The 24534-nt window shown below is 43.7% G+C and overlaps 1 protein-coding gene across 1 annotated transcript in view; it reads right to left on the bottom strand.

Moving 5' to 3' along the window:
* Positions 1 to 3049: 3049 nt before the first annotated feature.
* The window catches only part of PLPP4 (phospholipid phosphatase 4), a 745038-nt gene continuing 723553 nt past the window's right edge, over positions 3050 to 24534 (bottom strand). The window contains exon 7 of the mRNA XM_078641202.1: positions 3050 to 3649. Within this exon, the coding sequence (XP_078497328.1) occupies positions 3450 to 3649 (200 nt within the window). The 3' untranslated portion in view covers positions 3050 to 3449. The remainder of the gene's footprint in view (positions 3650 to 24534) is intronic.

Here is a 24534-nt window from a genome sequence, read left to right as displayed (position 1 = left end):
CATGTACCTGCTTCTTTTCAAAATGACTTTTCAAACAAAACATCCTTCTGATGTGAATCACCCCCACAACCCTTTCTTTTCCTGTTGCTAGTAATGCCTACAAATAAGCACAACTTAAGCACTTATTGACCTTGTTGGCTCAGTTCCATGCAGGGGATGCCCAGATAATCTTTACACTTCCCAACTGCTCTCAAAAGAATCTACAGTCTAAGGGGCAGATTTACAACAAAGGATCGCAGCGCGGTGCAGCAAGTCATTTTGCTGCACCGTGCTGCGTTAGTATGTAAAGCACAGAGATGCGACATATTTACAAGAATATGTCGCATCTCTGTGCTTCCCCTGCGCTGACGCACAAACTGCAGCCATGCGCCGGCGCAGGCACCCTTGCACCATGGTGCAAGGATGCCTGTGTCGTGGGGAGATTGTTTTTGTGCAGGAAGGTGTTCCTTCCTGCACAAAAACAATCACAAGAATCTTTTTCCTCTTTCAATGTGTGCTGTAGAATGCATGTGAATGGGTTAGATAGAGTTTTACAAAACCTAATGAAGATAATCTAAAAAGAAATAGACAGGATCCATGACTTGGGCAAACATGTACAGCTCATTTCTTACCGGTGCTAATGGGTCGATCGTGGCTGGAATAACTTGAGTAGGGGTTAAATACAGTTTCCGGCAGTCAGGTTATAGTAAAACATCATTGTCTACAAATCACATAGCCCAACTGGAAAGCATAGCGGCAAAAATGATTGAGGTTTTGAGCAAAAAAACACATATAACCATTGTTTGACATTGGTTAGGCCCTCTACCTTATGGGGAAGGGCCAGTACATTTTCGTAATTCTACTCCGAACTTTCCTGTTATTGGGTGATTAAAGAAAATGATATTGTGGATAAAACTGATCAATTGATAAATTTAACACACTGGAATTCGCAACATTTTCACAAAAAGTGTAAAATGCTCTTTTTAATCTGACATTGGACTTTTTGTCTAGTGGTTTAAAAGACTGCCACTACTACATATAATATTCAACATTCATTCCAAAGAAAGCAGCATGAAATTAATTGCCAATTAAGCATTTTGAAGGCCCATAGAAAATGAATATATTGGGCTTAATGGACCCATTTGTAATATCAGGGTTTGTTTAAAAAAAAAAATATATATATATATGCTGTTTATTAAGAGACTATAATTCCAGCTGTCCCACAATACTGAGCAGTTGGGGCTGGAAAGATAGTCTAGACGGCTAACCACCTTCGAGATTCTCACTTCCAGGTTAGGTTTTCACTGACATAGGCATTTGAGTATATAAACTTCACGTCTTACTTACTAAGGAAGCTGCCTGGACATGGGCGAGCTTGGCCCAGGCCCAGGACATCAATATTTCAAGGGGTGCAGCAATGAGCTGCCTGACAGTGTCATGCAAACAGTAGCATGTACATCCCACTTGGTCTCAATCAATTATCTTTACAGACTATGTAATCAGCCCTAAATGTGCTTCAGTGTACTTGTTACCCCATCAACCCTCTGGCCTCTTCCCATCTTCCTCACACCTCCTGCTATCACACTGCACCCCCATCCCCTCCCCCCCCCCCCAAAACAAACACCAATTTTTTTTCTGTCAAGGGCTCTGTGCCGGTGAGTCTGATTTAGGGCCGGCCCTGCTGCCTGGAAAAGATGTTTTAGTTGTATGGCTGCTCACTGCTATATAGTTGCCAAATATACCCTTATAGCTCGCCGTAGCGGGCTACGCCAGCCATTAAACACCCGGTCCAGCATTAAAGGCCTGAGCCTTCATCCCAGGACTTTTACAATGGAACGGGACATTAATGCCGGTATAGCCCAAGTATAGCAGGCTATAAAGGTATATTTGGCAACTTGCTTCGCTTTAATTTTAATTAATGCAACTCAAACGTCATATTTCGGTCTACTTGGACAGCCTCAGAGGAAAGTATCTTATAAAGGAATATCACCAATAGGCCATAGAAGAGAAATTAGTTCTATGTCAGGAAATCTGAAATGGATATGTGCAAATATTTATTAAATCATAAAACGTCCACAGTAAAACTAAAAATGGGAAGCAGCAGGAAAAACAAGAGTTAGAACGATCAAAGCTCTATCATTTCCTAGTGATTGTAGAAATAATAAACAGTTTATTTCACATGTCAGTTTAAAGTACCAATGCTATTGTAATTTGAAAGAGACATTCGCAGTAGTCATGGTACTATTTATCGATGACGTTTCAATCCCACTTTACAATATGGGGATCATCATCAGGACATAAATGAATATGCCTGAGACGGAAAAAAATGCCTAAATACGAGCACCCATTGGGATACTGCAATTTCTGAAGATGATGGTAGAGCACTACAAGGCGCACTAAAGCACGATGGTTGATAATAATTTATGAAGTGTCCAAACCCATAATTATAGGACATTGAGGCAACGAATGAGGCTACAGATCGTGAGTGAGGAGTTTCGACAGCTGTCCCAATTGCAGGGGGTTGGAAGCCAAACAAAGCATTTCAATGGTAAAATTAATGGTGAAATGGTCAATTATTGTGAAGCCTATGGTGCAGCCTGGGGCGAAGTTCGGTCTCCTCTCCGAAAGGTGCCCCAAAGGACAGTAAGACTACTGGTTTGTGAGCAGTTAAATATTCATACAGCACAAATCCAAAATATGTTATGAATTGCATGGCATAGGTTTTTGTCGGGCTCGGATTAACAAATTCAAGCGTGCACCTCTAAAGGGAGGACCTGTTTAAAGGCTTTTAGAAAACACCCTGCAGGTAAAGAGAAAACAGTATAAACAGCATTCGCTGCCTTGTAGTGCTTTAAGCCGCGTTAGTAGCATTGGCTAATAAATAGGGCATTCATGCTTTAAAATGTATAAATAAATGTTGCAGAGCCAGCGTAGGGCCCTAAATAAGCCTGAGACATGGGGAAAATTACAGTTCTGCACCCTCTCATCTGATGGCCCTGTGGAGAAGGAAATTGTTATAAACCATCCTGGTCAGAAAAGCAATATATAAATAAGACAAGTTTCTATTCACCATGAGCACCTTTATTTTTGTCAAAAACAGTGAAAAAGTGAAAACATCTCCTTCATGGACACATCATTGTTAAGAAGACAAAATTACACAAACAACAGTTCGAGCAGCACAAGACTGAAGGCAGTCATCAGAACACACAATGCTTTCCGGAGTATAAAAGCCAGGTTGAGGCTGTTGCTTTCCTTCATTTTTTTCAGGTTTTCCTTATTTTTTTCTTTTAAAACTTTTAGACCAAAAATACATATAAAGGAGATGGAGAGCATCCATGGCTGAAAACTGCAGGGACTTTGTATTCAAGGTTTCCTGCAGGATCTTTGAAAAATAAACATGGATGGAGAGGAATGTATGAAGGTGCCCTCTGGGAGGCGGGCATGTATGAGTTCACTAGTGTCTATGCAGGTCATACGGGCCCTTCCGTTACACCCTCCAGGGGGAGGCCTGTGGCGTTTTCCACCGGGGGATGCTCTTCCTTGTGCGGGGTCGGTTGGGTGCGGAGGCAGACATAGGGTTGGTGGCAGGACTTGTAAGTCAGTGCAGGATAATGCTGGCGGTAGCAGATGTAGGCAAAGAGCAGGCCGATCAGTCCTCCCACAAAGGCATCTGTAAGGGATCGACAAAAAACAAACTGTTATCAGAACCATGAAAATGGCATTTTATGCAGGGCAGGTAGTCGGATGTGATGGAGCAGAAGAGTGCAAGAGTTAGGGTCCACTGTTGTGTCTGATGACTATATACTGCCAGGGAAGTAGCTTGGTCAATAAGATTAGGGGATGAGCTTCAGATTTCCCAACAGTCATTCTGGGATATCTTGTTAAAACACATTACATGAGACGCAGGGCATGAGGGGGGCTTCAGGGGCAGTGAAAAGAGAGAGGAGTGTGGATTGTGAGGGGCATTTAAAACACAGCTTTTTAAGGCATTCAAAACAGAGATGAGAGCGAGTGTGTGTGTATGTGTATTTGTTAGGGTGAACATGTAAAAATCCCAGGTAAAATCCAACAGAAACTTTATCATAACCGACTGAAAGCCCTTATAACCAACTACTTATGACAGAATACATTTTTAGGGGGGGTGTAACACCTCAAATTTCCAGGGAAAGGGGGGTTGGGATTGTCCTCAAGAAGAGAGTTGCCCCAGTGGCTTCCTAAGTTAAAAATAGTTTATGCCCCTTTTCCTGTGTCTTGTTCTGGTAGGAAAAGAAGATGGATCTGCCCAATACAGGCCTCTCAAGGACCGCTATGTCCCAGACAACAACACAGACTGGTATTTTTTTGCAAAATATATCGTAATTAATTTTGAGCTTTGCTTATATTAACCCGTTGACAGCGGCTGGAATTCCGCCGCGGTGCAGGTGATTTTAGACTGGCAGTGGTCAGGACGGACCCCGGCCGTCTTCCGCACACGCCCACCCCCGTCCAACCGACGAACAAAAAGGGTTAAAGGCATGCGATGGTGTGCTATACCTGTGTGTTAATTAAATGTTTATATGGGTTGTCCTAAACAAAAAATGCTTCACTAAGTCACCAGTTGCCAATCCACAATAAAAGTTCTGCTGTACATTTAACTTTTTATTCATTTTTATCCCTTTTGTTTCTTCTGTTCATACTTGTAATCCTTGTGAAGGGTACATAAATGATTTCCTGCTACAGAGAATAGTTCAGAAATACTGACAAATTTTAAAGTGTTAAGAGTAATTTAAGCACTCCTGGTCAGAGAGGGGACTAAATCGTATACCCGTGTAGCTAATGCATTTAAAACAAATTAAAATAGTACCACTGGGCTTAAGTTACATGACCCACATCTATTTACCATCCTTATCTAATGAAAATTCCGGAATTTTACTTTCCAACAGTATCTGCCCTTTTCATTCCAATTCCAATCTGGGGGCCTTATTTACAAGCCCTGGTGCATTGCAGTGCTAAAACAGCGATGCGTCAGTTTTACTTGCGCCTGCGGCAGAAACCCTTGGGTCACCATGGATGCGCCGTATTAACAACACAAAAAGCTAAGGAGTTAGGCCCATAGGAATATGGAATAGGCAGGGCCCTATATATATCAATGAACACAAAAGGTGCCTAAACCATTTTAAATTTCAAATTATCAACTTCCTGGTCAAACACAAATACTTTTAGTTTGCACCGGTATTTTATTTATACCTTATGATTTTAAAAAAATGTTATGTATCTCTTTATCGCAATTTTGAATGAAAAGGAAAAAAACATACATTATATACAACATTTACAAAAATGGACAACGTAATTTACATACACTTATTTACATTCCACATAATTACTGAAACATACTTGACATCATACATCCTAAATACAAAGCTTTATACAAACAACAATATATATTTATATCTGTACTATTTCGAAACTGAATGAATCTATATCCAAATGAAAGACAAAGTCAGAAAAAAGGAGCAAAACCACCGAATGATAACAATTTTCAATAATAGCAGAAATTATTTCGAACAATCAATGTCGTTATAAGCTCCTTGATTGTGCCGACGCGTTTCAAATCCAGGAAAACCAATTCCCAGATTCTCATTAGGGCTTTGTCACTTTCTGTATAAGATGTAAGAAAGACAATAAAGTTTTATTTAAACATGTGAACTCCTTCTCTTTTCTTCAATTACACTACTTAGGAATGGAGCTCTATTTATGTACCTGAGTAACTTGGGCAATGGAGCCTTCTTGATGTTAATGGTAGGCTCTTATTGCGATGTCTCTGTCCATATATTTGGAGAACAAGGGTCACTTTGATAGATTGTGGTGTTAAATCCCTAAAGAAGAAGTAATAATTCTAAGAAGCAGGTTTCTTTTTTAGAGAAGGGTCAACAACCAAAAACAAGGTACAAGGCGCCATGGGAAATGAGAACTCGGAACCGCTTCTACAAATCGTAGGGGGTTCTACTACTGTAGTCAACTTATCAGCAAGGGTACTCTCTAGTGATGAGGAAGCTGTATTGAATTTGGGTTTGAAATTTGGACCATGTAAACAGATGACTATACAAAGCTTAAAATGGAAGCAAAAGAGTTTTGCAGAAAAATAAGACTAAAGGCCTTTTTTGCTAACCAACCGTTAATATCTAATACCGAGGTGACAGGACTGAAAAATAAATCTAAATTTGTTCCCAGTCAGAATATCCCCAAACAAATATATGCATTTGAGCAGATATTGTCGTCATCTATTAATAAACTAGAAAAGACTAAGAAAGATGTTCAACAAAATATTAGTCTTAGACAACGAGCAGCTATAAAAAGTTTGAAAGAAGATTCTTCAGTTGTGATAAAACAAGCCGACAAAGGCGGGGCAGTTGTCATCTGGCCACGCGATATGTATTTGAGTGAGGGATTGAAACAGGTCAACAACAGCACCTGGTATCGACGGCTTCCAGAAGATCCAGTCAGACAGATACAAGGAATGATTTTGAGAATCCTACAAATAGGAAAAGACGGAGGTTTCCTGGGTCCAAAGGAATATGAGTTTTTGGTAAAAAAATTCCCCAGAACCCCGGTGTTATATCTTCTGCCAAAGATTCATAAAAATCTCAGTGAACCCCCAGGACGTCCATTAGTCTCGGGTGCGACTCTTGTCTTGAACCCATTTCAAAATACGTAGACTTCTTCTGAAGCCATTCCTTAAGGAGGTGAAATCGTATTTAAGAGATACTACAGATTTTTTGACGAAGGTAGAAGGAATCTCATTTGATCAACAAACCCAAATTATGGTGACGATGGATGTCACATCGCTTTATACGCAGATTCGTCAGGACGAGGCGTTGCAAGTGATGGAACTATACTAAGAGAGTAGGGAGAGACCACATAGAGTACCATCGGCATTCATTTTAAAACTGGCTGAGATTGCTCTAAAAAAGAATTATTTCACCTTTAATGATCAATTTTTTATGCAGGTGAAAGGCACTGCGATGGGGTGTCCTTATGCCCCAGAAATGGCAGTGCTGTACATGGCCCAATATGGAAAAAGATTCGTAGAGACTAACAACCCATTTGGAGATCATATCAGTCAATGGTTACGCTATATTGACGACATCTGGCTCCTGTGGCAGGGGAGTCAGGTGGAGCTACTAGCTTTCCACGAATGGCTTAATGCCAGACACAAGGATATAAAATTTTCCATTGAGTACAGTAAAACTAAGATGACATTCTTGGATGTGGAGTTGACGTGTTGAAGGGCAGTTGAAAACATCTTTGTACAAAAAAGGTACGGACAAAAATACTATTCTGCATCACAAAAGTGCCAATCCAAGGAATTTAAAAGCAAATCTTCCATACGGGCAGCTCCTACGAATTAGGAGAAACTGCACGGAAGTCAGTGATTTCGAAGAACATGCTCAAACCTTCTGTAGGGAAATAATACATAGAGGGTATCCAAAAAAACTCTTAAAACATTCATTTAAAAAGGGCACGATTTATACCACGTGAATGCCTCTTACAGGTGAAAGAGAAACCAGAACTGGATAGATTGGTATGTGTAACTACTTATGGACCAGATACACACAGAATGGTACAGGTGGTACTTAAAAACTGGCACCTCCTTGAAGACCTTGAATGTCCTTTTCCAAGACCAATTTTTGCCTTTAGAAAGAATAAAAGTATAGGGCAACAGTTTGTCCGAGCAGATGTTACAATACCAAAAGCAAAAAGTGACCTACTATCCCAATGGAACCTTTAACCAGTTGAGGGCCACCACAAGTGTGGAAATTGTGTGGCTTGTCCTAACACTATTGAAGGAAATGAGTTTAATCACTTAGGCATAAAATGGAAAATTTGGGCTTCTCAAACTTCAAAACAAGAAATGTGGTTTATGTGATAATATGTCCCTGTATGAAGATCTATATAGGAAAGACCAATCAGCAAATTAACATGAGAATTGCCCAACACAGGTCCCGCATTAAAAAGAAAGTTTTGACAGCCCCAATAGTGGAACATTTTGTTGAAAATTCACATGGGGAAAATGATTTTAAATGGTCAATTCTATTCACTATGAATCCAACAAAGCGCCGTGCGGATACAGACTTCAAAAGGAAGCATACCTAATTTTGAAATTTAATGGCACGCAGACAGGGCTTAACAATTTGTCAGAAATATCTAGATTGTAGTACATAGTTATGTACCCATGCCTCCTTAAATGTGTATGTAAATGTATTCGGGCGATATAATTCTACATAAATTGAAATGTAGACTCTGAATTCCAGTATCCTGCAGTTAGTTGAACTGCTATTGTGCACCAGTAGACTTCGTGTTTCATCATAATTAAATCCCTCTGGTTGGTAGAAGAATGAGGTAAAAAGAAGGACAATGTCTGTTTCATATATATATAACTTTTGTAGTGATCCTATTAAAAGTTAAGAATATTTGGCCACTCGATGTGACACTTTTTCTAAAAAATACTACGTGCCCCACTGCAGTAGGAAGAGTTAATACTACTGTTTCTAAGATGGCCGCCGCGATGGTCGTTTGAAATTGAACTGTGCGGGAGGTCTAAAAAAGAGGTACTGTGCCTTATCTTTCTCCGCTTTTTGAATAACTATGATGGAGCCCGTAGTTGACAGCAGGGAGTAATGCGATTGTTGTTGCGCTTTAGGAATCGCCTGGGAGTAAACACGAATCTCGCACTGCATGGGAATCGTCAGATAACAGTGAGCAGGTACGCATCAACACGCCGCGGTTTACATTGTATCCATCTAATTACATTCCGTGGTTTATACGAATACAAATGTATCCCCTTTTCTTCGCCAGCTTAAATTACATAGAATGCGGCGAACATAAACTAACGCATTATCGAGAGGCATAACAAAAAGGATTACAGCAGTCCGCACAAAGCACGTTGAAAGGTACGTGACACGTGCTGAGAGAGTTTTCCATAAACGTTTTCTTAGAAACATGTTTTATGAACAGCGAGTTGAGAGAGTCTAAATTGATTGTGTTCCTTGGTAGATTCTGACAAGAAATAAAGATTGGTGCCATATCTTAACGATCAGCGATATCGGCCTGAAAAATTGAGGTATGAATAAAATAGGGATTTACAGGGAAAAACAGATTGCGATACATCAGCAAGTCTGACAGATATATACATATCTTCTTCTTTAAGGATTTAACACCACAATCTATCAAAGTGACCCTTGTTTTCCAAATATATGGACTGAGACATCGCAATAAGAGCCTACCATTAACATCAAGAAGGCTCCATTGCCCAAGTTACTTAGGTACATGAATAGAGCCCCATTCCTAAGTAGTGTAATTGAAGAAAAGAGAAGGAGTTCACAGGTTATTGTCTTTCTTACATCTTATACAGAAAGTGACAAAGCCCTGATGAGAATCTGGGAATTGGTTTTCATGGATTTGAAACGCGTCGGCACAATCAAGGAGCTTATAACGACATTGATAGTTCGAATTCATTTCTGCTATTATTGAAAATTGTTATCATTTGGTGGTTTTGCTCCTTTTTTCGGACTTTGTCTTTCATTTGGATATAGATTCATTCAGTTTCTAAATAGTACAGATATAAGTATATATTGTTGTTTGTATAAAGCTTTGTATTTAGGAAGTATGTTTCAGTAATTAGGTGGAATGTAAATAAGTGTTTGTAAATTACGCTGTCCATTTTTGTAAATGTTGTATATAATATATGGTTTTTCTTTTTCATTCAAAATTGCGATAAAGAGATACATAAAAAAAAATTGAAATCATAAGGTATATATAAAATACCGGTGCAAACTAAAAGAATTTGTGTTTGACCAGGAAGTTGATAATTTGAAATTTAAAATGGTTTAGGCACCTTTTGTGTTCATTGGTATTAACAAGACAAACATCCATGATGCAAGGTTTCAAGGATACGTTGGAAATTCTGACGTGCCTGTGTAAAGGATGCTATGGCAATCAAAAATGGGAATGGACACTGGTGTCTACTATAACCATTGGTTATATTTGAAAACCCTCATAGACTCATTCACTTCAAACGAAGGAACTTAAGTATGAGAGTCTCATACAATAATTGAAAACTACACAAGTTGTGTGAGTATCACCCCCTTCTTTTTTTGTATTGTCCTGACGAAAGCTCCACAAACCCTGCTGGGCCCAGGAGAGCTGAAACATGTCGACCTACCTATAGAGACATATGGTAATCCAGTAACTCGATTATCCTATATACCGCAGCATCTTTTATCCACCAGTGCCCACCTCTTTAAAATAAATGTTGGTTTTGGTGTGACACTGTTTTTTAATAATCCTCTTGACTGCTCTATGTATCATTCCTCTGTTGCTGTCCCTGTAATTTCTGGACACTTCTACATTTACCAGAGGTTGCCTCGGGTGAGGCAGGCATATAGCACGTCATTTGATTACCCGATGACTATGCCATGACGCTAGATAAGGGGCGGACAATAAGATACACCGCATCGTCAAAATCACAGCGTCTATGAGGGTTTTCAAATATAACCAATGGTTATAGTAGACACCAGTGTCCATTCCCATTTTTGATTGCCATAGAATCTATTTAGGGGAACTGAATGGACTTCAACTCCTCTTCTCTCCTTCCTGATGAATGTGTAAAGGATGCCGCACAGCATTCGGCGCAGAAAACCGGATGCACCAAAAACTAAAATAAATCATGACTACCACTGCTTTCATTTAATGGGGGGCATTTCTGACAGAACGCCTACCCAGCATAAATTAAAAAACCAACACAAAGCAGTTGATTACAACACAGGAAAAACCGACGTAGCCCAACCAAAAGTGATGCGTCTGCATTCTTGTAAATATGGAATAAATGAAGTGGAGCCATTGCATCAAAAAAAGTGGCACAACGGGGCCGCAAGGGGTTTGTAAATTAGCCCCAAAGTGTTTGAGCTTGAAAAGGTGACATAATCACCTTGCTGTTAGAAATGGGGGTCTCTACTTGGCAGAGGTAGGTACCTTTGTCCAAATAGGGGCCCTTGCTTCTAGTCTGGGTAAGGGGGATACACACTTTAGATAACCCCTGCTCACCCCTGGGTAGCTTAGCATGAGCAGACAGACTTATCTTATAGGCAATGTGTAAAGTATTTGTACTCAAAACACACAGTAATACAGTAATAACACCACAAATGGACACCACACCAGTTTAGAAAAATAAATTATTTTTATCTAAGCTCAACAAAACCAAAACAACAAAAATCCAACATACATGTAATAAGAATATGACTTTAGAAAGGTTTCAAACAAATGTTCCCATAGAAAACAATGAATGTGTGATTTCTAACAAAGTACCAGTAGATGCATCAAAATTCACAAGGCCTAACAGCTGCAGAGATGGGAAGGGTCAGAAACAAAGAGATGCGTAATTTCCTGAGAACTTGGGGAGGTGATGTGACAGTTCTGCTGCACACAGGAGAAGTAATGCGGCAAATACGGTCTGTATGGGAAAGTGATGAGTAGACTCCACGACGAATCTGGTCCGTGGGTGATGCGTCAGGAAAAACTGTTGCACGGTACGATGCCTGGAAATCCGGGATGCATCAGTGACAGATGTAGCGGAGTCAAGCTGTGCTGCGGCGGTTTCTTCAGCTGCGAACCCTCGAGGCATTGGTTCTTGCAGTGGCAACAGGCACTGTGTCGGTTCGGCAGTGACGTGGCAATGCGTGGCGATTTCTTCTTGTACAGTGGTACTGTGTCGGAAAAACAGCTGCAAGAAGAGTGATGTGTCGATTTTCTTAGTTCTTCAGGTTTCTTCAAGCTCCCAGCAGCAAGCACAACCTCCAGAGGCCCAGAACTGGAACAGGCACCTCCTGGAAGGTCAGAACTCTCATCAGCAGAGTTCAGGGGGGCTGGGGGTGAAGTCTTTGTGTACCTGAGACCTCAGAACAGGAGGCCAGCACACACAGGCCCTTGGAGCTCTTTTACAAGCAGGTTCAAAGCAAAGTTCCAGTCTTTGTCCTTTCCTTTGCAGAAACAGCAACTGAAGGCCAACACCACACAGCACACAGCAAAGGGGCAGTACTCCTCCTCACAGCTCTTCAGCTCTTCTCCTTGGCAAAGGTTCCTCTTGAGTCCAGAAGTGATCTAAATCTCTGGGATTTTAGGTCTAATACTTAGACCCCAAAATGTATTTATTCAGCATGCTTACCGCAACCTAGACAAAATGGACACAGCTGAGGCCATACTGCTCGTTGACAAGATTGAACATGTATTTTAATAGAACTTGCAAAGACCGGGAGGGCTAATTTACAAATTGAAATGATTTAACTAGCATGCCCACGGTCATATTTTATTTTTCTACTCTTTTACCAATTTTTATTCATAAAACTGTACACAATGTGATTTATGCAATCTTTTAAAGATATGTTTTTATATCTAAATAAAGAATTATTATTATTATTAGTAGTAGTATTTGTTCTCTTTGTGCAAGGGTCTCTGAGCCCAGTCCAAACCAGTTCTATTCTCACTGGTGCAGTATGACCACAGGGGATGGACACAGCATTGTGCGAAGGAGACAGGCCCTGTTCAGGTGCAAGAAAATCTCCCACTATTCTAAATGCAGCCAAGCCCCATTCAGCTCAGCTCTGAGTCATCCAGGAAGGACCAGGCTCACCTCAACCCCCAAGTGGCTTTCTACAGTGAATGCACATCCCCAGCCCCTGTCACTCCAAAACCAGACAGTCAATACACAAACAGGCAGAAGCACACAGAATGGTTAAACAAGAAAATGCCTACTTTCTAAAAGTGAAAAATATATGTATGCCAACCCACTTTGTTTGGTTTTGCTCTAAATCATTAGCAACAGATCAAAATCAATTTTGATTTGTTAGGTATATTTATTTTTACCTTCTCTTTAGGTTCACTTTATAGAAAAAATCAATTGTTTCTATGTCAGAAAAAAACAACACAACATATATAACAAATATATACATCAACTTATACACACCATTTACCGAAAAACATTATTACATACATGTAAACATTCACTGTACACTATACACTAGACTTTCATTATATACAACCTCACTTATACAAATCTATTTTCGGCCGTTCCTCAGGCAAATATCAGTTCTTCGCCTTATTGACCATCAATGATTACAATTAGAGGAACAGTAGTGAACAAAGTCATAATCAACAAGAGATAACACTCATTATCAATTCTATGAGTCAATAGTTATTAGTATTTTTAAATTGTATCTCCGTTCTGCCGACGCGTTTCGAACACCACACAACAGTTATGGGTTCTCCTCAGGGCCTTGTCACTTCTATCTGCATGTGTATAGAAAAAAGAAAAGCACCAAACGGTGTTTCAGTGTAAATTCTCTAGCCTCATATGTCTGCAAAGCTTGCATTATACTGCGTTTATAGTCCATGTTACCTTTCATGTGGCTGTGGTAATCCTATGTTCGGTTTTAGATCTTTAGAGCTGCAATCTGAAGAATAATTCTGTTTAGAGCCAGACTTGGATTGAGCCTTAAGGTTACTTTAACAAAACACTGCGTGACATACCTTTATTTAGTCTTGTGAGTCCGTTTATGGGCGCCTCCCTATGGCTCGGAAACACTTTTCACCTATGGGCAATGCAGGATTGGTTTAATATTTGTGGGCTTGTATTACCTCTCAGATACGTCCAACAACTTTCAACTATATTCCTACCTTGTTCGGTGTACTTTCTAAAAGTGGCATTTTCAAACACACAATTTACAAACCATCTTTACTAAAAGATGTGTAATTGAATTCTGAGTTTAGAGAGCCTAAACTTTATTTCTCTATCTTGTCCCAAGGGGAAGTTATACTTGTAAGATGATAAAAATCACATCCCATTCTATCTTACGGGGCAAGATAGCCTTTCAATAGTGTAAAACGAAATGGGCAGTATTTCACTATCAGGACATGTCACACACACCAGTCCATGTCCTACCTTTCACATACACTGTACCCTGCCCTGCAGGGGGGTACCTTGAGCCTACCATAGGGATGCCTTACATGTGAGAAAAGGGAAGGTTGGGGCCTTGCAAGAGGATGTACTTGCCAAGTCGACATGGCAGTTGACAAACTGCGCATAGACACTGCAGTGGCAGGTTTCAGATACCTTTTCAGAGCTACTCATGTGGGTGGCACAATCAGTGCTGCAGGCCCGCTGGTAGCATTTGATTTACAGGCCCTGTCACACTTCAGTGCATTTAACTAGAGAATTACCAGTAAATCAAATATATCAATCTGGGAGAATCAACTGTATTAACAATTTACAGAGGGAGCACTTGCACTTTGACACTGAACAGCAGTGGTAAAGTGCCTAAAGCATCTAAGCCAGCAAAGACGTAATCCAGCACAGCATAAAAAATACAGGAGGCAGAGGAAAAAAGTCTGCGGAAACCACGCCAAAGATGCCAAGTCTAACACTTGCGCTTTAACATATTCGTCCTGGATGTGACGCATACAAGTGGGCATAGTGCCCACTTGTATGTGGGACATAAGCACGTAATGCCACACAATTTGACATTATGTGCACATAGCTACCTTCTGTGGCCCACTGACCATGTGACTTGATTGCAGTCAAGTCACTACAGCTGGTGTGATCCCTTGGCTACAGCCAATGCAATGCATAAATCCAGCCTATGCCTGGATTTAGCAGGCATAGGGATTGTGATGCAATGGCAGTGCAGCAGCAAGATGCTCCAAGAACTAAAAAAATCATAAATACCACTGCATTCGTTTTACGAGGGCGTTTCTGATGAAATGCATACCTTGCATTAGTTAAAAACTAATGTGACACAGCCGATTCCGATGCACGAAAAACTAACGTAACCTGATGAAAAGTGCATCCTTGTAAATTTGGAGCGAATAAAATGCTGTTGTTGAATCAAAAAAAAGTGAGACAACGGAAGCGCAAGGGGCTTGTAAATGAGCTCCTGGATTTTTTCTAGGCATTTAAAAATCCAGCTTCCCCATTGATATTCCTCACTTATCTTTGAAAGCTGATTCTTTTCCATCAGGAATGTTCTTTGATTACTTTCAGAGATCCTAGGATATATTCCTTGCTGGAAAAATAAATGCTGACCAGTAGAGATGATGGACATAAAATTGGAGCCCCACTCACTGTATTCTGCATTCGCTGCCTGTTGGACGACTCACCTTGTGCCCTCCATCACTAGCACAAATCTAACCATGAACATTCAGCAGAGGTGGGCAGAAGCAACAACTAAGTGAGGTCAGGCAACATCTACTGAAAACGATGCCACAAGGTCTGGGGTCTGACTCTCCAAACACATGTTCCTCACCAAGACTTACTGACTAGAAATCATCTGGGCGTCCATCAGGTAGAGTGAAAAACATTTCTAAACTGGACCAGACAAGTTCAGTGGTAAGTACTATATTAATTATACACAACCAGGGACTACATTGGGCTCTCCTAAAAGGAGAGAGATGGGGGTCCCTGCAACCAGATGCCAAGTCGGCAACAGAAAGCGGGCCTCGCCAAAGCCTTTTTTTCTCTGGGTGGCCGAGGGCGAGCAGCCAAGGCTTAACTCAAGGCAAGGGAGGTGTTAGGGGTAACATGGTGCAATGAATTAGGAATGCCATGGATCCAGCCTCCTGCACCTACTCTGGACGCCGTTGCAATAATAACACAGCTACCTAAGTAGGCAGCAGAGTGACACGTAGTTTTCCAAAAGCGCTTGATCTGTTCTCTCTTGTGGAAGAGGCCACTCTGTCGCTCACACCACGTCTCGCTGCATCTCCAGGAAATCAAAGACCCGACACACGTCGCACCAGGCAGGAGTGCGTGGGCGCGGCGGAGTGACACGCACACGCTGTGAGTGAGCCCTCCAGGTCAGGCTTGTGACTGGCTGTGCCCGCGTCGCCTGATGAGCGCCTCTGAGCTCCGGAGCATCTCCCGGGCCTGGCTAATTGATTCTGCAGAGGCCGTGTCAGTCTCCGCCGAGGGCTCGTGCCGCTCGCCTCGAGCACGTGGCCGTCTGCAGCCGGTGGTTGGCGGGAGGCCAAGGCGCGCGCGGCGAGGGCGGGAAGCCAAGGCGCGCGCGGCGAGGGCGGGAAGCCCGCGAGGCTCCGTCTGGGGGCGCGGCGGGCTGCCTGCACTGACACCGCTGGCGAGATGAATATGCATCGGCACGGCCCTGCGGCGGGCTGTAAATCCACCCAGCGCGCCGAAAACAATGATGACAAATGGGGCTAGAAATCCGACTCTGTGCCGCAGGGCTTTCCCGCTACCGGGAGCAGCCCGTACGCGCGAAGAGGCAGCGACACGAACAGCCTGTTTTGTTTTTCATTTTAAATTAAAGTGCCAATTTCAGTGGAGAAAATAAAATCACGATTTAGAAAGGTTGTACAGCTCGATTTCACAGACTCTTAACTGCAGTGAGTATCAGGCGCGGATGCATATGGCCCTTTCCAGAAAATTAAAAGAGGGGAATTACTTCTTTCCTTCACAGTTTCTGTCACTTTCCCGCTCGCTGTTACTCATCATAGGCACATACGCTGTCTGTTTACCTTCTTAGCTCATTCGTCTCCTCTCAGTCACGCACGGACTCGGCCTCTCTTTACTGCATCCTCCGCCCCCTCACTTAAACTATCTTACTTCCCCCGCTAGTCTGTTTTCTTATCTAGCTTCCCACACACCGACACGCGCGCATATAGTCACACGGATCTGAGGCACCACTTTTCTTGTGCGTGGGTGGGGGGTAGTAGAAGGGGACACGGACAATCTTGGGGTCTGGTTTGGCTCTAAGGGCCAAAGCACGACCCGAGTCATGAAAAGATGTATCTCAGGCAACAGATTGCATGAAAAAATATGATAGCGCCTTGAAAATGAACACAATTTATTTTTCAACACTTCCCAGTGTTTCAATTAGGCACATTTGTTTATACCACTAAATTGAGTGCCCTTTTTGATCAAATGAAACATTCAAGAATACCCCTTGCTTTGACGAAATGGCCACAAATTACCTCAAATGTGTCCGTTTGTCATTATCTCTATGTATGCAGTTTATATTGCTATACAATGTGAAGCCTGATAATTTTGTATTAAGCATATAAAAGTGAGGTTTTTCTAGAGCTCTGATCCTGTACTTCAATGTGCTCTCCAGCTGTATGGCTAAGGAAACTGATACATAGTAAAGTAAAGCGATGGACCGTGGACCACACAATTTGGTTAAGTGTGGAAGCCAGGATTTAAAAGTATGATTTTCTCTTTGCACTATTTCCACAAACATTGAAGATCAAACACAGTGACAGAACCCGCCTGTCGGAAATTATGCTGCAGGAGCAAACTCTTTGGGTACTTGGAGACCGCTATTTTTTGCTAATTATTTAAATGAGTTCATTGAGGTGTTGAGCCTTTCCTAGAATCGGATTTTGTCAAGTCAGCAGAGCCAGAAGTTGCATTACCATAAAGTAGCATCTCCTGAATTACCTTCCTCTGCTGGCTGGCAAATAGATTTTTAGAAGAGCTCAACACCTCAATGACCGCACTAAATAATTAACAAAACAAAGTGATGATAGAGCCCCTAAGAGTTTGCTACTCAGGTTACAGAGCTTCAAGGAGACTTAGGTGAGGTGCAGCGTAGCTTCGAAAAGGCAGTGCGCCATTGTTTAAAAGCAGTTTCCACCTAAAAATCTGGGGATGGGGATATTGCCCCCTCTGTCTTTCCACTCCAAAATCTCGGGGAATATATCCCCTCTGTCCCCCACTCATGCGGACTCACACTTATAGATGCACAAGTGCTCCTTCCCCAAGTCATGCCTCCCTTCTCCATTAACTCCTAGTGTTGGACGGACTGGTCTGTAAAGGGACCAGGCAGTGCCCGATGGGCTGGTCTGACAGATCAGTGTGTGGACCTTTTTTTAGCAGTTTGTGTGCCTGTTTTATGGCTTTAAGTTTTTTTTAATGTTTTAATGTTTTTTAAGGTTGATTTCTCTAATATTAATACAAACTTTGCCTGGAGCAAATACAAATGCATGCAGACTCTCACACATTCAAAAACACCCATACAGCATATCTTTCAAGTTCAAAACTGGGAAACTTTGCAAATATGGGTCACCTTTTTAGCTAAGTGGTCTGCTAATAAGGTACATTTTTGATTTGGTGCCCAGGCCTATTTTTTTTCCAGCCTGACCCTGTTTAACCCAACGCATACTAGATATGTAATCGTAATTTCAATTGTAATTTTAACTGTATTTATATATCACTTACTAAGCATGGTGACGCATTGAAGCCCTTTTCACCAAGTAGCACACTACTCCGGAACTCAAGGTGGATTAGTGGTGAATTGGTAGAGGGAAATATAAGCTGTTATTGGAAGTGCTGAACATGTGAGTCTGTTAGTTGGATGAATATAATACAGGATGGATGGAGGAGGGATGAGTTTGGAAATGGTTATTTAGGAGTTCCTAGTAGTAATAGAGGTTTGGGATGAGTCAGTGAGTGGAGGTAGGGGATATTTTGAAAGAGGAATAGGATGAGTCATAGAGTAATGGTTTGGGGAGATTTGGATTGTTTTTCTCCGTATGCGTTGGTAGGAAAAACATGTTTGCCCTCGGCCTCCTGCCCTCTGTCCCCACTCAATTTGTCTCTTGCACTCTCGCCTAAGTATCTATGCATCCCTCTACCCCCTCATACCCATCAGGCCTTTATTCCCTCTCTCTTCATGAACAAACACACTGATCTCCAGTTGGGCTGCCTGCACCTCCCTCTTTCCTCCAATCACGATGCAAAAGGACTGTTATCTGCTCCTCTGTCCTACATTCTCCTTTCCGCCCTCGTGACTGTCTTCGATGTCCACTCATCACCCCAAGATCCAATCTCCTCTCCAAGTCAAAGGGATAAGTTATTCTTTAGCATCTGCCAATCAGCGCATGGTTTGTCGAGCAGCATTTTAGAGGGTATGGCGGGTTAGCAAGGGCGTGCACACCTGGGTGCTCCCACGTGATGCCCAGGTGTGACCTACAATCGGAAAACACACTGTCGCGAGACAACGAGCCCTCAGAGTCCACAAGCCGAGGGTGCTGCCGGCAGACCACTGTGAGCAGTCCTCACAGACCTAGACTGGAAGAATAGAAACATTCATCGTGAAAACCCATAATGCAGGCAGCCCCTGGAGGTGGGTTCTCGCTCCTAAAATCAATGCACAGGCCATGGCTTTGTCTATGCAAAACCCGCACTGAGGACCCCACTACATACCTTCAATAACTGCAAAGAGAAGCCATTGTGACTTGCTAGCAAGGGCTCCGACATACTTCACTACTTTATTAAGAAGCACCACATGTAATGAGATAGACTCCGTGAGCTAAAGATGGACATCTGTTTCGCCCCGTGTGAAGTTCGACAGGGAATGCGCATTCAAAGACTCGGGAGGCTAAAAACACCATGGGGCATATTTACGATAAAGGGGCAAAGCGTGTTGTTAAGCCAAGAAGGCTAATGACACGCTTTGTCACTTTAGAAACGCAGGGCTGCACCATATTTACTAGAATATGGTGCAGCCCTGCAGTTCCCCCTGCGCTGGCGCTAACTTTAGCTGCCTTGCGCCAATGCAAGGACCCTTGCACCATAGTGCAAGGGTGCCTGTGTTGAGGGGAAGATTGTTTATGTGCAGGAAGGTACCCCTTACTCCACATAAACAATCTATAAATGCCAGTTTGTAACTTCTATGTGTGCTACTTAATGCAGCACACATGGAAGTTGCAAAACTGCACTTTGTTAAAATGATTGTTTATGTGCTGGAAGGGGGACCTTCCTACACATAAACAATCATAGGCAATTTGCTGTTTCTATGTGTGCTGCACAAGGCAGCACACATTGAAACAGAAAAACGAGGAGAAATGAAGCATTTATCCTCGTTTTGCCTGTTTAAGATCAGGTTTTACCTGGTTTTCTTTTTGGCGCTGCGTCCTATTTACGTTGCCCTTGTAAATAGGGGGCAGCGTCAAAATCAATGGGTGTTGCGGTGGAATGCCCACTGCAACTCCAATTACACCCCCTTTCTCCCTAAGTACAGCATGAAAGGGTGCCTTATTTACAAGGCAGCGTTAAACCACGTATAGTGGCTTAATGCTGCATTGTAAATAAGGCGAAGCCCCTATCACCATCACAACGTCACTGAAAGGGGCTTGTGAATATGCCCCCATGAGTGTTTGAGTTAAAAATATGCAAGCCCTCCCATAAGGTGATGACAAGGCATGCAGGCTGGTGGCTGCATTTCTAAGTAGGAGAGAGTCAGGCCCTGCAATAGGTGCGTATGCACAGTGGGAGAGCGAGGAGGCAGATTTTGAGGGACATTTCAAATCTCCACCTTTTAAACCCAGTGGAGGGGAGGGAGAGGTGCACGAACACACTGGGGACAATAGAAGACACATGTGGAAGGGATAACATTTCAGGCATCCACACACAGTGGTGGAGGGGGACGGAGGTAGGGGGCAGACATGTAAACACCTCAGAGTGTGGAGGAGCATGATGGGAGATATGAGAGAGGCATGTGAATACCAGACATATAAATACAGTGGAGGAAGAGGCGTATAAGCACAGTCGGGGATAGAGGAAGCAAATGTAGATTAAAGATCTACATTTGTACGAGGTAGATATTGATAGATCTCAGACATGAGCAAAGCGAGTAGTACGACGGGAGATAAGAGAGACACATTTACATGTCACAGGCATATACACAGCGAAGAAAGGAGAGATAGCAGAAAAAGACTTAAATATCTTTGCAAAATAGGAACAGTGTAGGAGGAGAGGGGCGCGCTAGGCATGGGCAGCATGGGCAGCTGCCCAGGGCCTAGCACTCTGTCGGCCAGGATGGGGCCCTCCCACAATGGCAATTAACACCCCATCAGTCCTCCTGCCGCTCAGAGTAAAAGAAATGCGTCTCTTCACAATTGGGCTCATGGGAGGCCCCCCCCCCCCCCCGGGGCCTCTAAGGGATGGTGTGGGAAGGCCTAGCGGAGGGGGACACCGCTCAGGCTCCCCATTCAGAGACTCGGCAGGGCGCCCATTGTCGGCACTTTAGCCCACACAGGTTTAACTCAGCCCCCAAGCAATTCTCACACCTTCAGTCCGAAATAGGCTGTACAAGAGGTGCTTGGGTGGCTGAGAGGAGGAGCTGTGGCCCAGGTGGAGTCTGCACAAAGCAGCTTCCCTGAGATCAGAAGGTGTCACTTAGGTAACTTTCAGGGGCCTTGCACATTCCCTTTTGCCCAGGGCCCCAAAAATGCTCGGACCGGCCCTGCTATGGGGAGACTTTCTTTTTTATAACAACAATTTATTGGTTTTATTGAGACACAAAGCAAAACACACAACGCCGATCTACCAGGGGATCGCTTATACAATCGAGGACAGCTCTCACCCTCAACCCGCCCCGTCCCCCAGAAGACACCTAGACCTAATGCTCAAAGCATAGTATTACCAAAATTTCCCCCAAATCTTCAGGTGTTCCTTGGGGTTTCCTATGGTCTCCTCCAATTTTGTGGAACAGACCATCCCTGCCCTCCATTCCTTCAGTGTTGGGGCAGCTGGCGATTTCCAGTGTCTTGCCATGTCACTCGTCGTGAGTTGTGTGTCTTGCCCCACTAACATATGGTCTCCTCTAGGGCACCCCAGGTCCTCCACCAGCCCAAGCAATGAGATATTTGCAGATGCTGCTGTGTTCTAGCTCAGCACCCCCACAAACGTCAGGCCCAGGTCTTTGTGGGTAACGGGGCATTCAAAGTCCATGTGATAGAAATCCCCCAGATACCTCCCACACCTACTGCAGGAGGAATGGGGTAGCTTTGTGTTCTCTACAGGCACTTGGGTGTGTAGTGGGTACAATGGAGAAATTTCAACTGGTTAGGGCATAACTGGGTAGAGACGGCCAGGGTACAGGTGCCATACATGCCTCCCTGCACTCCCCTTCCTCCAGCAAGCCCAACCACCCCTCCCAACGATCCCTCAGGGGTGACAGTATGCAAGGAGAAATAGGGACCAGGGCCTTACAGACCTGCAAGACGCCCCCGGGCAGCATGCCCATAAGGAGCCTGACCTCCAAGGGGTTGTAGTCGGGAGTGGGGGGGGCAGGCCAGCACCGCTCGATATCCTAAGAGTGCGTGGTGATGTTGGAGGCAGCAGAAGAATTGTGATTGGAGTAGGGAAAACAGTAATTGGAGATCTGGAAGGACTTCATGGGGTCACCCTCCCAAATGTCCCCCAGCTGAGAGATGCCAATAGCATTCCATCCCCTGAACCTCTCCAATCGCGCCACCTGGTCTAGACAATTGCCAGTTCACAGTGGAGTTTCTAGGGTAACCCGTCTGTCCCACCCTGTCATTCACAGGGCTGCCCTCCAAGTCATGAAGACCAGTTTGGTGATCTGCCTGAGCAAGCGGGCAATGATTGCGCCTTAGAGCATACCCATAGGATTATCAAGGCTGATCAGTGAGCCTCTAGTCTAAGTGCTGGGTCTCCCAACCCTTCATTCATCCAATCGTCCCCTACAACAGTAACTGCTGCCTAATAACAGAGGCGGATGTCATCCATCGCCAAACCACCTTCGTATGTAGAGGACACATTAGTCAAAGGAGGTTTATTGGCCAGAGGAATCTCCGTGCTTGTGCGGTCATGACAGCAAACCACTGATTTGACACAGGGAAGGTGACATTTTGGGTGATGTACAATAGGCACAGGAGGACCATCATTTTGTACAGAGCTACTGTGCCAAGCGCATTTAATGGCCGCTTGGTCCATCTGTCGAGGTCAGCCTGGAAGGCCCGGATAAGGGAGCTAAGGTTGAGACTCCAGCCTGGTCCAGCACCCACGTCATATACATTTCCCAAGTAGCAAAACTTAGATGCAGGATTGACAGGGTCGGGATCCAGGTCTCAGCAGCTCTGTACCCCTTAGGAAGGATTAGCAAGGACTTGGGCCATTTGACCTTGAGACCAGAAGTGTCCCCGGAGGCTTCCAGGATGAAAGAAGAGAGTTTCAATAGCTCAGAAATCTAAACACAGTCTAGTAGTGAATGCCGATAATTGATAGGGAGAAAATAAATACACTCGACATTTAAACACATTAGAGGAGTGACAGGAAAGCTACGAGATACTTTTAAATTTCTCATTTATCTGTCAGAGCGGAGGAAGGAACAAGACTTATAAAAAAAGGATTGACAAACCCAATAGATCTGGCTTGCATTTCAAATCCTGAATTAAATCTTTAAAAGCCTTCTGGTGTGTAAAACAAATTACTATGGTTAGTGTATACAATGCATGTATGAGATAAATAATTCAATGTGTGATCATTAAGAGGACTTATGGGCACCGTTCCCTCTAGGCCGCGCGCGCGCACCTCCCCCCAAGTCAACGCGCACCACCTAGCGTGGAGCGCGCACACAGGACGTCGCTAGAGAGTCGCGCCGCTCGCCGCTTTTAAAACGCGAGCGGCGCGAACATGAGTACTTTTCCAGTGGTGGCGGTGGAGCGGGCGTGAGGAGTGCAGGTAAGGAGGCGGGGGGCTGGTGGGGATTATGGCGCTTGCGGCTGTGCGAGCGGGGCAGACTGTGGCCTTTTGTTTAAATATTGCAGTTAATCGGAGCCCCTTCACGGGCTCCGATTAACAGCAATACTTAAACAAAATGCCACAGTCTGCCCCGCGCTTTACTAACAAAAGCGTAGACACTTTCCAAACACAGCGCGAGCACGCGCTGTGTTTGGAAAGTGTCTAACTTTTGTTAGTAAAGCGCGGGGCAGACTGTGGCATTTTGTTTAAGTATTGCTGTTAATCAGAGCCCGTGAAGGGGATCCGATTAACAGCAATATTTAAACAAAAGGCCACAGCTGCTGGGGAACGAGCGGAACAGAAGGCATGAGGGCATAAAGGCACGAGTGGGACACAGACAGAGGACAGAAAGGCACAAAAAAAACGAGTGGGACACAGACAGAGGCCATAAAAGCACAAAAAAAACGAGTGGGACACAGACAGAGGACATAAAGGCACAAAAAAACGAGTGGGACACAGACAGAGGACAGAAAGGCACAAGAAAACGAGTGGGACACAGACAGAGGACAGAAAGGCACAAAAAAACGAGTGGGACAGAGGGCAGAAAGGCACAAAAAACGAGTGGGACAGAGGACATAAAGGCACAAAAAACGAGTGGGACAGAGAGCATAAAGGCACAAAAAGTGATTGGGACAGAGGGCAGAAAGACTGGGGCAGAGGGCAGAAAGTCACAAAAAACAAGTGGGACAGAGAGCATAAAAGCACAAAAAACGAGTGGGACACAGGCAGAGGACAGAAAGGCACAAAAAAACGAGTGGGACAGAGGGCAGAAGGGCACAAAAACGAGTGGCACAGAGGGCAGACGGGCACAAAAAACTAATGGCATAGAGGCAGAATACAGAAATATAGGGGCAGCTAAGAACAGAAGGCAGAACGGGCAGAGAGGTTCCGGGTGCAGCGAGGGAAACAGAAGGGAAAACTGGGCAGAGACACGGGCAGCGAGGAGTACAGAAGGAAAGACC

Source organism: Lissotriton helveticus, chromosome 5_1 (genome assembly GCF_964261635.1).
Source record: "Lissotriton helveticus chromosome 5_1, aLisHel1.1, whole genome shotgun sequence".
In the NCBI taxonomy this organism is placed as follows: Eukaryota; Metazoa; Chordata; class Amphibia; order Caudata; family Salamandridae; genus Lissotriton; species Lissotriton helveticus.
Note: the sequence above shows the minus strand (reverse complement) of the source record. Positions and strands in the feature narration are given on the sequence as shown.